The sequence below is a fragment of the Mobula hypostoma genome, chromosome 8 (genome assembly GCF_963921235.1).
Source record: "Mobula hypostoma chromosome 8, sMobHyp1.1, whole genome shotgun sequence".
Taxonomy (NCBI): domain Eukaryota; kingdom Metazoa; phylum Chordata; class Chondrichthyes; order Myliobatiformes; family Myliobatidae; genus Mobula; species Mobula hypostoma.
In genome coordinates, this window is record NC_086104.1 from 91,929,619 (window position 1) to 91,943,801 (window position 14,183).

General features: G+C 45.4%; 1 protein-coding gene across 2 annotated transcripts in view; it reads left to right on the plus strand.

The window, feature by feature from the left end:
* The window catches only part of LOC134350169 (synapse differentiation-inducing gene protein 1), a 178,107-nt gene extending 164,197 nt beyond the window's left edge, over positions 1–13,910 (plus strand). For both annotated transcript variants that reach the window (XM_063055137.1, XM_063055136.1), the window contains one exon: positions 9,829–13,910. In XM_063055137.1, the coding sequence (XP_062911207.1) occupies positions 9,829–9,987 (159 nt within the window). In that variant the 3' untranslated portion in view covers positions 9,988–13,910. The remainder of the gene's footprint in view (positions 1–9,828) is intronic.
* The last annotated feature ends 273 nt before the right edge of the window (positions 13,911–14,183 follow it).

Below are 14,183 nucleotides of genomic sequence, written 5' to 3' on the forward strand. Positions count from 1 at the left end.
CAAATCTTCTACTCCCAGCTTAAAGAAGGCAAACGTAAAAGAGGCGGACAACAGAAGAGATTCAAAGACGTCTTCAAAGCCAATATGAAGAAATGTAACATCGACATCAACAAGGACAGGCCAAGTACAGGAAACTCTGGCAAGCCATCATCTGAGAAGGAATAGCAACTTTCGAAGCCAACAGATGTGCAGATTTAGAAGAAAAGAGAAGAAAATGGAAAGAGAGGCAGCAACAACCAAAGCTCCACTCACAGTACACTGGAGGAACTCAGCAGGTCGGGTCGCATCAGTGGAAACAATGAGTCGACGTCGAATCATTGTTTCCACTGACGCTGCCCGACCTACTGAGTTCCTCCAACGTACTGTGAGTGTTGCTTTGATCACAGCATCTGCAGATTATTTTGTGTTAACAACCAAAGCCCGATCTGCCATCTGGAACTACCTGTCCTGAATGCGGAAGAACTTGCAAGCCAAGATTGGACTCATAAGCCAGTTGCAAGCCCATAAATAGATCAACAGAATGAAGACTATCATCCTTGACCTTGAGGGATAGCCACAACAATGAGATGCCTTGTCAACAGTTATTCCTAATTCCACAGAGGAGATACTGAGAATAATTTCATTGCATTCTCTGAGGATCTGGAGCAAACCTTTTGTGGCCCAGCACAGCAGTCAGCTCTGTTGCAGAACTTGGTCCCTGATTTTCATTTGGGGTGGGGGGGGGTGCTAAGGCACAACTTAGACTGCCTGAGAAGTTGCCTGCCTGATAATTAGGTGAGGTGCTTTACAGGGATCCCTGGGACAGGAGACTTTGGACTCTAAACTGGAGAGCTACAATGAAATCAGTTTTTCAACACAATTATAAAGGGAATGCAAAGCAAAGTGGGGAAGGTATAACCTTTACAAAACAGACATGTTACAGCTGAACTTGAGGGGGCCCAATATCCCTCTGGACAGATCTGCTAAAGCTGCTAGGCAGGATTTAAACTAGTTCGGTAGGAGCACGGGAACCAGAGTGATAGGACAGAGGGTGGGGCAGTTGCTTGCAGAGAGACTGTTGGCATTGCAAAATTGCAGTCGGTAGAATGGGTTGAAAGGTGTCTGTTTTGATGCTTTGAGAGCACCCGATAGGCGAGATCGGAAGCCCGAGAAGACTTACCTCATTCAGGTTTGCTGATGGAAGAGATAAGGCAGTGACTTGTGGCAGTATGGAGCTTTGAGCAGCGGCCAATTAGCATTCGGGATTGATGGGCAAGAACAAATTAAAGTAAGGCTGGGGCAAGCAGAGCGGCCATCATTGGAGGGCACAGGGTTAGAGCGGAGAATTTGAGACCTTAGCTCTTTGAGGCTTCAGTGAGAGAAGGCAAAAAAGCTGCATGTAGAGATCTCCCCACCCCCCTCCCCAACAGTTTATTGTTCTTCCTTTGTATCGGCTCAGTTAGAATTGTCCAGATGCCAGGCAGGATAGTGGAATGCTCATCTTGTGGGATGTGGGAAGGCAGGGAGACCGCCAGTATCCCTGACCACTACAACTAGGAGAAGTGGATCCAGCTGCAGCTTCTAACAATCCATGTTAAGGAGCTGGAGCTGGAACTGGATAAACTCGTGATCATTCAGGAGGCTGAGTGGGTGATAGGACATGTAGAGAGGTGGTTTCACCCAAGGTGCAGGGCACAGGAGACTGGGTGACAGTCAGGAAGGGGAAAAAGGGTTATAGAGCCAGTGCAGAGTGCCCCTGTTGCCATGCCCCTCAGCAACAGGTATACCACCTTGGATACTGTTGGGGGATCGACCTAGCAAAGGAAGGTCACAGCAGTCACATCTCTGGCACCGAGTTTGACTCTGCAACTCAGAAGGGAAGGGGGGAGAAGAGGCAAGCTATGGTGATAGAGAATTCATTAGTTAGGGGAACAGAAAGGAGGCTCAGTGGATGAGAACAAGATGCCCGTATGGTACATTGCCTCCCAGGTGCTAGGGTTCGGAAAATTTTGAATCAGGTGCTCAGCATTCTTAAGTGGGAGGGTGAACACCCAGAGGTTGTGCTCCATGTGGATACCAAAAACATGGGTAGGAAGACCGAGAAGGTTCTGCAATGTTTGTTCAGGGGGTTAGGTGCTAAGTGAAAGAGAAGGACATCTAGGGTTATGATCTCAGCATTGCCACGTGTTAGTGAGCCCAGTACTAGGAAGATTATACAGTTTAATATTAGATTAGATTAGATTGTGAGGACACGCAGTCCTCTTTTATTGTCATTTAGTAATGCATGCATTAAGAAATGATACAATGTTCCTCCAGAAAGATATCACAGAAACACAAGACAAACCAAGACTTAAAAAAACTGACAAAAACCACATAATTATAACATATAGTTACAACAGTGCAAAGCAATACCATAATTTGATAAAGAACAAACCATGGGCACGGTAAAAAAAAGTGTCAAAGTCTCTTGAAAGTCCGATCATCTCACGCAGACGGTAGAAGGAAGAGAAACTCTCTTCTTGCCATGAACCTCCAGCACCGCAAACTTGCCAATGCAGCACCCTGGAAGCACCCGACCACAGCTGACTCTTGAGTCTGTCCGAAAACTTCGAGCCTCTAACCAGCCCTCTGACACCGAGCACCAAACACTATCTCTGCCGAGCGCTTCAACCCCGGCCCTGGCAACAGGCAATAGGCAAAGCCGAGGACTCGAGGCCTTCCCCTCCGGAGATTCTCGATCGCACAGTAGCAGCGGCAGCGAAGCAGGCATTTCAGAAGTTTCTCCAGATGTTCCTCCGTGCTTCTCACGTCTGTCTCCATCAAATCTGGATTGTGCACGGCACCTACTTAACAAATACGATATCATTTCGGAGCGGCCACGCACGCTGCGTCGCGCCGCCATCTTCTCCTCCCCTCCCCTATGTGGGAAAGAAGTTGGTGTAGGAGGGAGGCATAAGATTTTTGGATGATTGGGCTCGCTTCCAGGAAATCAGGAGAGACAGTCTCCATCTGACCTGGAGGAGGACTAGTATACTAGCAGGAATGTTTGTTTAAGCTGCACAGTGTGGTTTAAACTAGAGTTGCAGAGGGATTGGAACCAGAGTGCAAGAACAGTTAGTGGAGAGGTTGTGGAGCAAGACCTCAGACAAAGTCAGGAAGCAACAGGTTGACTGGGACTCCCATACTGTAAAAGGACTAGATGAGCTAGAGTCTGTCAAATGTGTTCAAGAAAATTTTATTAATTAGGAAATGGAAGTCCCTACGAGAGAGTGTGTGATACTTGATCTGCTATTAGTGAATGAGACAGGGCAGGTAACAGAAGTTTGTGTAAGGGATCACTTTGCATCTAGTGATCACAATGCCATTAGTTTCAAATTAAATGTGCAAAAAGATGGGCCTGGTCTGTGGGTTTTAATGCAAGAAGTATAGTGGGAAAGTTATTGGAAGGTATTCTGAGTGACTGGATATATAAGTACTTGGTTAGACATGGATTAATTGAGGATAATCAGCATGATAGGTCATGTCTAACCAATCTTATAGAGTTTTTCGTGGATATTTCCAGGAAAGTTGATGAAGACAAGGCAGTGGATGTTGCCTGCATGGACGTTAGCAAGTCATTCAACAAGGTGCCGCATGGGAGGTTGGTCAAGAAGGTTCAGTCGCTCGGCATTCAAGATGGGGTAGTAAATTGGTTTAGACATTGGCTTTGTGGGAGAAGACAGAGAGTGGTAGTAGATGGTTGCCTGTCTGACTGGAAGCCTGTAACTAGTGGAGTGTCCCAGGGATTGGTGCTGGGTCCATTGTTGTTTGTCATCTATATCAACAACCTGGATGTTAATGTGGTGAACTGGACTGGCAAGTAAGCAGATGACACCAAGATTAGGGGTGTACTGGATAGCGAGGAAGGCTATCATGGCTTGTAGTGGGATATGGACCAGCTGGAAAAATGGGCTAAAAAAATTTGCAGATAGAACTTAATGCAGGCAAGTGGGAGATGTTGCACTTCAGTAGGACCAACACAGTGAACGGTAGGCACTTATGGGTGTGGTAGGACAAAGGCTGGGAGTACAGCCATCACAAATAGATAGGGTTATAAAGAAAGCTTTTGACACATTGGCCTTCATAAATCAAAGTACTGAGTGCAGGAGATGAGATGTCATGCTGAAATTGTTTAAGACATTCGTGAGGCCTAATTTGCAGTATTACGTGTGGTTTTGGTAACCCACGTACCAGAAATATGTAAATAAATTTGAAAGAGTGCAGAGAAACTTTACAGGATGTTGCTGAGTCTGAAGGACCTGAGTTATAAGGAAAGATTGAATAGGTTTAGGGCTTTATTCCTTAGAACTGTCAATACCTCCAGTTGAACTCTGTTTTTTTGTGTGTTTCCCCCTGGCTGTCAGTCTGTAGTTTTGTATTGCCATGTGCTCCTGTCCCCTCTCCTGCTCTACTCCGGCCCCTGTATTACTGAGTACTCCGTCTCTCACCTGTTTCTCATTATTACCTGTATTGCTGCCACCTGTGTCTCACTGTGCTTCACCTATCATCTGCCCCTCTGTTTATTACTCAGTGTATTTCAGTCCTGTCTTTTCAACTGTTTGTGCTAGTGAATTTTCCTGAGTCTTTCCAGCGTTTGCATCTATACTCTGTCTGAATATTGACTCTGCCTGTTTCCCAATTCTGATTTTTGGACTTCTCTGGATGTTTTGATCTCTGCCTGAACGTTGACATTGACTTTGTTTGCACCTTGGGATTTGTTACTCAATTAGATTATGAAGACACGCAGTCCCCTTTTATTGTCATTTAGTAATGCATGCATTAAGAAATGATACAATATTTCCTCCAGTGTGATATCACAAAACACAGGACAGACCAAGAATGAAAAAACTGACAAAACCACATAATTATAACATATAGTCACAACAGTGCAACAATACCATAACTGGATGAAGAAGTCCATGAGCACAGTAAAAAGTTCAGTCTCTCAAATGTCCCACATCTCATGCAGACGGGAGAAGGAAGAAAAATTCTCCCTGCCATGCCCGACCACAATCCGTCTCTGAGTCATCTGAAAACTTCGAGCCTCCGAATCAGCTCTCCGACACAGAGTGCCATCTCTGTCCGAACTATTCGACCTCAATCTCAGTTGCCAACAGCAGGCAAAGCCGGGGATTTTGAGGCCTTCCCTCTGGAAGATTCTCGACCGCGCAGTAACAACAGCAGCAAATGAGTGTTTCAGAAATTTCTCCAGATGTTCCTCTGTGCTTTCACACCCGTCTCCATCAAATCAGAATTGTCCACGGCCCCTATTTAACAGATACGATATCATTTTCACCGGAGGGCTGCGCCCGCGCGGCGTGCTGCTCTCTCTCCTCCCACCTTCATCAATTAATATCACCGTGTGCACATTCCTGGGTCTGCAATTGGATCCATGCTCCAGTGCCCTGACAAGAACATACAATATTATGAGGAGATTTGATAAAGTTACACAAAATTGAGGTATAGAGAGGGTAAATGCAAGCAGGCTTTTTTCCACTGAGGTTGGGTGGGACTATGACCAGAAGTCATGGGTTAAGTGTGAAAGGGGAACAGAAGGGGAAACTTCTTCATTCAGATTTGTGTGAGTGTGGAACAAGCTGCCAGCACAATTGGTACATGCAAGCTCGATTTCAAGGTTTAAGAGGATTTTGGATAGGTACATGAATGTTAAAGGTATGTCGGGATATGGTCCCAGTACCAGTCATTGGGAATCAGCAGTTTAAATGGTTTGGCATAGCTGTCATAAGGGCAGGTGTGTTCCAGGGTTTAGATGTTTCCAAAGGAACAGGGAGGGGGTTAAAAGAGGTGGGAGTAGCATTGCTGATCAGGGATAGCATCATGGTTGTAGAAAGGGAGGACATCATGGAGGGATTGTCTACTGATTCACTGTGGATGGAAATCAAACAAGGAGTGAGCAACCACACTACTAGGAGTTTTCAATAGACCCCCAATGGCAACAGAGGCACCGAGAAACAGATCGAGAGGCAGATTTTGGAAAGGTGCAAAAATAGCGGGGCTTTTGGCATGGGTGATGAACTTCCCTAAGATCGATTGGCACCTCCTTATGACAAAAGGTTGAGATGGGGTGGGACTTGTTAGATGTCTCCAGTAAGGATTGCTGACACAATATGTGGACAAGCCGACTAGAGGAGAGAGCATGCTGGGTCTAGCACCAGGCAATGAACCTGGTCAGATGACAGACCTCTCGTGGGTGAGCATTCCAGAGCCAGTGACCACAGCTCCCTGACCTCTACCATAGTCTTGGAAAAGGACAGGATCAGACAGTATTTAATAGGGGGAAGGGAATTATAATGCTGTTAGGCAGGAATTTGAGAGCATAAGGCAGGAACAGGTGTACTCAGGGAATGGAAATATGTTGGATGTTTTGGGTGTATTTGCATGGGGTTGTGGATAGGTTTGTCCCACAGAGGCAGGGAAAGGATGGAAGGATGAAAGAACCATGGATGTCAAGAGATGTGGAACATCTACTCAAGAGGAAGAAAACAAAATACTTAAGGTTTAGGAATCAAGAATCAGACAGGACTCTAGAGTTACAAGGTAGCCACGAAGGAGCTGAAGAAATGACTTAGAAGAGCTAGAAGGGGGCCTTGGCGAGTAGGATTAAGGAAACACCTAAAGTGTTCTACATGTGTGTGGAAAATAGGAGGAGGGCCAGAGTGAGGATTGGATTGATCAGGGATAGAAAAGGAAATGTGCCTGGAGTCAGAGGAGGTGGGGGAAGTCAGTATCCACCTGTGAGAGGGAATGCGATATTTCTGGGACAGTGTAAATTAGGATGATATGCTAGTACATGTTGATATTAAAAAAGGATGTGTTGGAACTTTTTAATAACAGATACAGTACTGTGTAAAAGTCTTAGCCTAAGACTTTTGCATGGTACTGAGGTAATGTTAGGTATTGCTCTGCACTGCTGCCGCAAAAAAAGCAGATTTCATGACATGTGAGTGATGATATATCTGATTCTGATATGGGTCTCTATTGTGGACTGAGAGTGGGAATGGGGCAGAGAGAGGGGAATCACGGTTAGGAAAAAAGGAAAGGTTGAGGGGTGGGAGTGGGAAGCACCAGAGAGACATTCTGTAGTGATCAATATTCCTATTGTTTGGAATTAAATGACCTTGCCTGGTGTCCCAGGGCTGGGTGTGTCTGCACCTGTGCCACCCCCCGCCCCAGCACTGCTTCTCTGCCACCTGTCCCACACCCCTCCCATGGTTCTCCACCCTCACCATTCCCAACATCCTTTGCTCCTGCCACATTTGCAAACTCGTTCTGTGCTCCATGTTGACAAATACATTACCAAGCAAAACTCTTAGCACCCTAGCTATATTTACGTGCTCAAGACTTTTGCTCAGTACTGTAAGTCCCCGGAAGGGATGTACTCTAGGTTACAGGAGTAGTCCCAGAAGATCGGAGTGTAGCAAATTTTAGTCCTTTGTTCAAGGATATTAATAAGGAATTATGGAAAAGTGAGCCTTACTTCAGTGGTGAAGAATATTGGAGAAGATTCTTAAGCGTCAGGATTTACAAGCGTTTGGAGAAGCATTATCTGATTAGGGATCGTCAGCATGGCTTTCTGAGAAGCTGGTCATGCCTCATGAGCCTGATTGAATTTTTTGAGGATGTGATGAAGCACATTGATGAAGGTTGAGCAGTGGATGCAGTGTACATGGATTTTAGTGAATTGTTTGACAGGTTTCCCCGTGGTAGGCTCATTCAGAAAGTCAGGAAGTATGGAATCGAGGGAAACCTGACTGTGTGGGTTCAGAACTGGTTTGCTCACAGAAGGTAGAGGGTGGTTGTAAATGGCGAATATTCTGCCTGGAGATCGTTGTCCAGTGGTGTTCCGCTGGGATCTGTTCTGGGGACCCTGCTCTTTGTAATTTTTATAAATGATTTGGATGAGGAAGTGGAAGGGTGCGTTAGTAAATTTGCAAATGACACAAAGGTTGGTGGAGGTGTGGAGGGTTGTTGCAGTTGTCAGTGGGATATTGACAGGATGTAGAGCTGGGCTGAGAAGTGGTAGGTGGAGTTCAACCCAGAAAAGTGTGAAGTGATTCACTTTGGAAGGTCGAATTTTAAGGCAAAATCCAGGGTTAATGGTAGGATTCACAGCAATGTGGAAGAACAGAGGGATCTTGAGGTCTACATCCATAGATAGATCAAAGCTGCTACGCACATTGTTAGGGCTATTAGGAAAACGTGTGTGGCATTGGACTTAATATTTTGGAGTTTGAGTTCAAGAGCTGTGATGTAATGCCGCAGCTCTACAAAATCCTGATCAGGCCACAGTTGGAATAGTATGGTCACCTCATTATAAAAAGGACAAGGAAGCTTTAGAGAGGGTGCAGAGGAGATTTACCAGGATGCTGACTGGATTGGAGAGCATGTCTTATGAGGATACCTGGAGCAAGTTAGGGCTTTTCTCTTTGGAATAAAGGAGGATGAGAGGTGACTTGATAGAGATGTACAAGGTGATAAGAGGCCTGGATCAAGAGGAGAGTCAGGTGGAAATGGCTAATAGAAGGGATGCCAGGATGGGTAAATCCAACAGAGTTTGAGATCCTGAGTACTATGTATCTCCCTCGATCCAAGTTCACCTCTAGTTGGTATTCTCGCCCTTCGACCTTTGGGCTTCTGCTGCCTGCAGTCAACGCCCTTCTGCTTTGGTAGCTCCTAACACTCCCCAAGAGGGTTTATATGCCTTTGCTTCTGGACAACAGGAAATAAAACCCTTCAGGAAGTTTGAAGGAGTTCTCACCCTTCTGAATCAACGATCAGATGGGTAAGCGGGTCAAAGAGTGGCAAATGGAGTTTAATTCTTGTAAGTGTGAGGGGTTGCACTTTGGGAAGTTAATCCAGGGTCAATTTTCACAGAGAATGGGAAGGCCTTGGGGAGTGTTGTAGACCAGAGGGACCTAGGAATACAAAACCATGGCACCCTCAAAGTGGCATCACAGGTAGATGGTGTGGTGTGGAAGGCTGTATTGTGCTGCTCTTCATCAATCAGAGCTTTGCGTATAAAATGGTGCAGTTTCACAGAGTGCTGGTGAAGCCACACTTGGAGCATTGTTCAATTTTGGTTACTCTGCTATAGAAAAACAGTGCCACTAAACTGGAAAGAATACAGAGGAGATTTACGAGGATGTTGCCAGGACTCAAGGAACTGGCTTATAATGAGAGGCTGGGCAGAATTTTATTCATCAGAGGTAGGAGACTAAGGGGGTGATCTTATAGAGATATACAAATTCATGAGAGGCATAGTTTCGGGTGGATGCACACACTCTTTTTCTCCCCCAGGGTTGGGGAATTGAGGGCTTATGTTTAAGGTTAGAGGGGAAGGATTTAATAGGAAACTAAAGGGAAACTTCTTCACCCAGAGGGTGTTCCGTATATGGAACAAACTGCCAGAGGAATTGGTTGAATCATGTACGATAACAACATTTGAAAGACACTTGGACAGGTGCATGGATAGGGAAGGGTTGGAAAGATACGAGCCAAACGCTGGCAAATGGGACTAGCTGAGATGGGCATCTAGGTTGGCAGGGCCCAGATGGACCAAATAGCCTGTTTTTACATGTTGATTTGGTAGGTGTGGAGCGGGGCAGTGTTGTAGAACAGAGGGCCCTGTGATTACAAGAACATGGTGCCCAGAAAGTGGCATCACAGGTGGCCTTCCTCAATCAGGGCACTGAGTCCTCTTGCAAAGAAAGCTCAGCCTTTACTGACCTGCTCTTCACAAGTTTGCCATTTCTCACTGAGTTGTTTTCTTTTCTCTTGATTCCATTGCAGACCAACAAGGGGGTGGCAAAGGGCGACTATCACCACGCGAGCTCCAGTTCCAAGCGTGCCCTGTTCCTGGCAGTCCTCTCCATCACCATTGGAACTGGCATTTACGTGGGCGTGGCTGTGGCACTGATCGCCTACCTGTCGAAGAACAACCATTTGTAGGGTGCTGGCCGGCAGAGCGCTCCGCTGCCATCGGTGGGGGTGGGTAGGAGTTGGCAGGAAACAACATCCAACGTCGTGGAAAGGCTACACTGGAGAATCCCCAGTCAGATGGCAAGCTGACTGTCTCAGACGTGGTCAACGGAACGATCCATCCATCGCAAAATCTCTCGGTGTGTTCATTCAGCAATTAATCATATCAGTACACAGCAGCAGGGCGAGGAGGCAGCAGAGTGTTGACCTCACTAAGAAGCATCAATCGGCACAGCTAAGGGAGAGACGGGCGTGCTTTCTCCAAAGTGTGCCACGCAGTGACTTAAATTCCAGGGAGTATGGAACTGCATTAAATGAGCACGGTGCAGCTCTCACAGAGGTTACATTGAGTCTGGAATCCATTCTCCGCTCACCCCGACTCAAAGAGAAACAGAAATTGCTGGGAAGTCAAGCGGCGACCATGGGGAGGGAAGTGGACTCCAGCTTTCAAGTCGACAAACTTTTGTTGAAATGCAGCTGCCTGCAATCTATTCTCCCTTCTCGCAGATGATGAGTATTTCGTGCTGCTCTGTTTTTTATTTCAGATTTCCAGCATCTGCAGCCTTTTGCCACTCCATCTGTTTCTTCGCTCGGCCTTTTCATTGGCTGTGTCGAGGCACTGCCCGCCCTAAGGCCTCCTGTTAATTTCACAGTGAAACTGGTCAGTGGGCAGCCTAGCACTCGGTTCCTTAGAACATAGGAGGCATAATCAGAGGCCCCTCCAGTCCTCTACACCACCCATCTCTGTGGCAAGCAGTAGAACCCACACCTGTTTGTGACACGCAGGTGGTCTTCAAATTCCATTTCTCCCTCCGGACCTGCTGTGAGTCTACCAAAGCCAGCCAACAACATCACACAGAGCAAGTGTTTCCAATCAATTAGACTGCCCTTCCACTGGGATGGGACGAGGTTCGGCCACTCTCCAGTGATCAGCAAAACCTGCAATGGACTCTCCAGCCACTGGCCTGTGGTCTGACTACAGCATAAGGCATTCAACTTTACTGATAGACCCCATGTGAAATCCTTCCAGACAGGCACAGGCACAGCCACCACGTCCCATGAGAGAGAAATCATCTGGAGGTATCAGCTGCACCTGGATCCACAGAGCAATGCAAAAGGGCCAGAGCACACGGTCCTGAAGAGGCAGATGGTCCCAAGTGTCCAAACAAAGCATCTTCTCCCATTTCATCTTCAGCTAAGGCACTTGACCTTTGGCTGAATCCAACCGATAACTTAGTTTCCTAACATTTCTCTTCATGGTGGTCCAGGACAAGGGGCAAATAATTGCAACATTACAAGGTGGAGTGAGGTCATGAAGTGACTCCTGTTTTGCCAGAGCATTCCCTCCTGAAAGCCTCCTGTGGCTTCAGGTCAGCTGGAGCCCCAGATAGATTTATGTAGAGTATTGGATTCCAGCAGTGTGGGAAGGCATGAGACCATAAGACCAAATGGCATAGGCCTTTTGGCCCATTAAGACTCCTCTTCCATTCCATCATGAATATTTTATTATCCCTCTCAATGCTATTCTTCCTGTAACCTTTGACATCCGTACTAATCAAGAACCTTTCAACCTCCACTTTAAATATACTCAGTGACTTGGTCTCCATAGCCATGTGTGCCAATGAATTCCACAGATTCACCACCCTCTGGTTAAAGAAATTCCTCCTCATCTGTGTTCTAAAGGAACGTCCTTCTATTCTGAGGCTGTACCCTTTTGTCCTAGACTCTCCCACTAAAGGAAACATCCTCTCCACATCCACTCTATCCAGGCCTTTCAATCTTCGGTAGGTTTCAATCATTGTTTTAAACTCTAGCAAGTACAGGCCCAGAGCCATCAAATGCAACTCATAGATTAACCCTTTCATTCCCAGGATCATTCTCATGAACCTTCTCTGGACCCTCTCCAATGCCAGCACAACTTTTCTTACATAAGGGGCCTAAGACTACTCAATATATTCCAAGTGTGGTAATTGCTGCCTCTTCTGGGATTCCACTCACATCCCAACAATTTGATGTCCCACCCATTCCCACTTTGCAGGGAATGCTGAGCTGGGAATCAAACGAATGTCAATAAAGACATAGTGGATGAGTTGTTATTCCTTCTCTTGCCACATCGATTCAAAAGCATAACAAAATTTGTTTCATATTAGCAATATCACTTGTGACTTATGTTCTCTCATAGCAGTTAGCTTCCACTGACTTTGAAGTTTCATACTATTAATGGTAATAACATCATCACCAAACGGTTTGCATAGTAATTCACCACTTCCTAACCATGTCAGGAAGTTGAGGCTGGGCATCATTTAGTGATCAGTTGTTCTATATAAGTAATGGACAAAAGGGTCCTTCATCAGAACTTGGCCCTTGTGCTTTAAGCACCAACAGTTTGCCAATCATCTTGTAACTTCTCTCCTCCCAACTTCCCACTCTCTGTGTTCCCCAACCAGTTCCCTTCCCTTCAATTGTTTCTTAACATGTTTCTTGATATGGTCCAAACTTATCTCCTTAATCTATCACCATGCAATTATTTCCACTGAGCAAAACTTTGGTTTAGTCGACCAGAGGTCATTGGTTTAGCTCTAGATCAACAATGCAGTTTGACATACCCATTATACTGTTGGGGGACTGATCCACATGTGGAGATACTATCCTATTTGAGATGTTTCCCGTCAGGTAATAAATCCCAATGCAGTATTCTGAAGCAATGCAGAATTCTCCCTGCGATCAATATTCATCTTTCAACTGTTATCAGTTATCTGTTAATTATCTCACTTCTGCTTTTGGAACTTGTAGTGTCCAAATTAGCTGATCACATTACACATTCTGTTCGAGTCTATGATCCATTAAAGTGACAAGGACACTGCATCTGCTTATCATGGGAGTAAACTGATAACTGATACTAACCACGCCGGTGGTCGCACCTGCCAAATTGCTCCGAGAGCCTGGGACCAGAAGTGGAAAGCTTTGCTTTACTAAGCCTCACCCCTGCTGTTCAGGTTTTGCCTCCTGCATTGATCTGCATCAGAGTGCCTGATTTGCCACAGAGTTCTGCTTGCACTTCGCAGAATTCCTCAGAGTGCCAACAGCATACGCTATTTCTCACCACGGGGCATAGGGAGGGGCGGCTCTTTAGTGCTGACCTTAATGGCAATGTTTCTGGAATTCAGCTCATTGCCAACTCAGTGCGGAAATCTGGTCAAACCCAGGCTGGACGGTGTTCCCGCAGCACTGAAGTCATGCGAAACTCAACTGAGGAACAAGTTCGACGTATCGTTTCAGCCACTTGCCACGCTTTCTGAAAGTCAAGCATGCAGAAAATGCAAAAGCAACAAAATATCTCTTTATTCAAATTTAACAACTAATGAATGCCCTGTTATTAAAACAATGGTTTAAGTTTAAGTTAGAAGCTGTCTGACCTGCTGAGTTCCTCCAGCGTTTTGTGTGTGTTACTCTGGATTTCCGGCATTGGCAGAATCTCTTGTGTTAATGGTTTAAGTTCTGTTTGCATGTAAAATTGGATGTGTATTAATTGAATTGCACACTGGATTTTCCCGTTGATATAAATGTAAATAGAAACTGGCAAATTTACTGTATATATCTTCTGATTATTTGTGGATAGGGTCTGCTTCATTCCTTAAACAGAACCTTTTTATATGCTTTGTTTTCATGAAGAATGAATGGTTACAGCATACAGAGAGACTGTAGCTAGTGTCCATTAGCGATGGTCATTTGGCCATTATGATAGGTGTCCATCAAACCCGTGGATAGGAAGAATTCTCAACAGAGAGTGAACACTCCACAAGAACCATTGCCCAAAGTCATTCATTGGGACCAGCAATCAGTATCTTGATTTAAAGATTTATGAATCTATAAAGAAAGTATTTAAAAATAAAAACACCTCCATATTGTTTATGCATCTGTGATTTGTTACTGTAATTGTTCATTAATCTCACTCTGACTTCTGCTCTGATCCTGAGAGTTTCTTGAATGCGTGTTGATCATTCAGCTGGGATTTATTCTTCTTCTGAATAATAGGCCAGTTATTGGAAAAGCTAATTGGATGGGATATAATCATAAACTTATTCACACTCTCCACCATTGCACAAACACCCCTGGTGCTGCCTTTATGTCGAGATTTAGCATACATTTGCGGTACAGTGCATAGA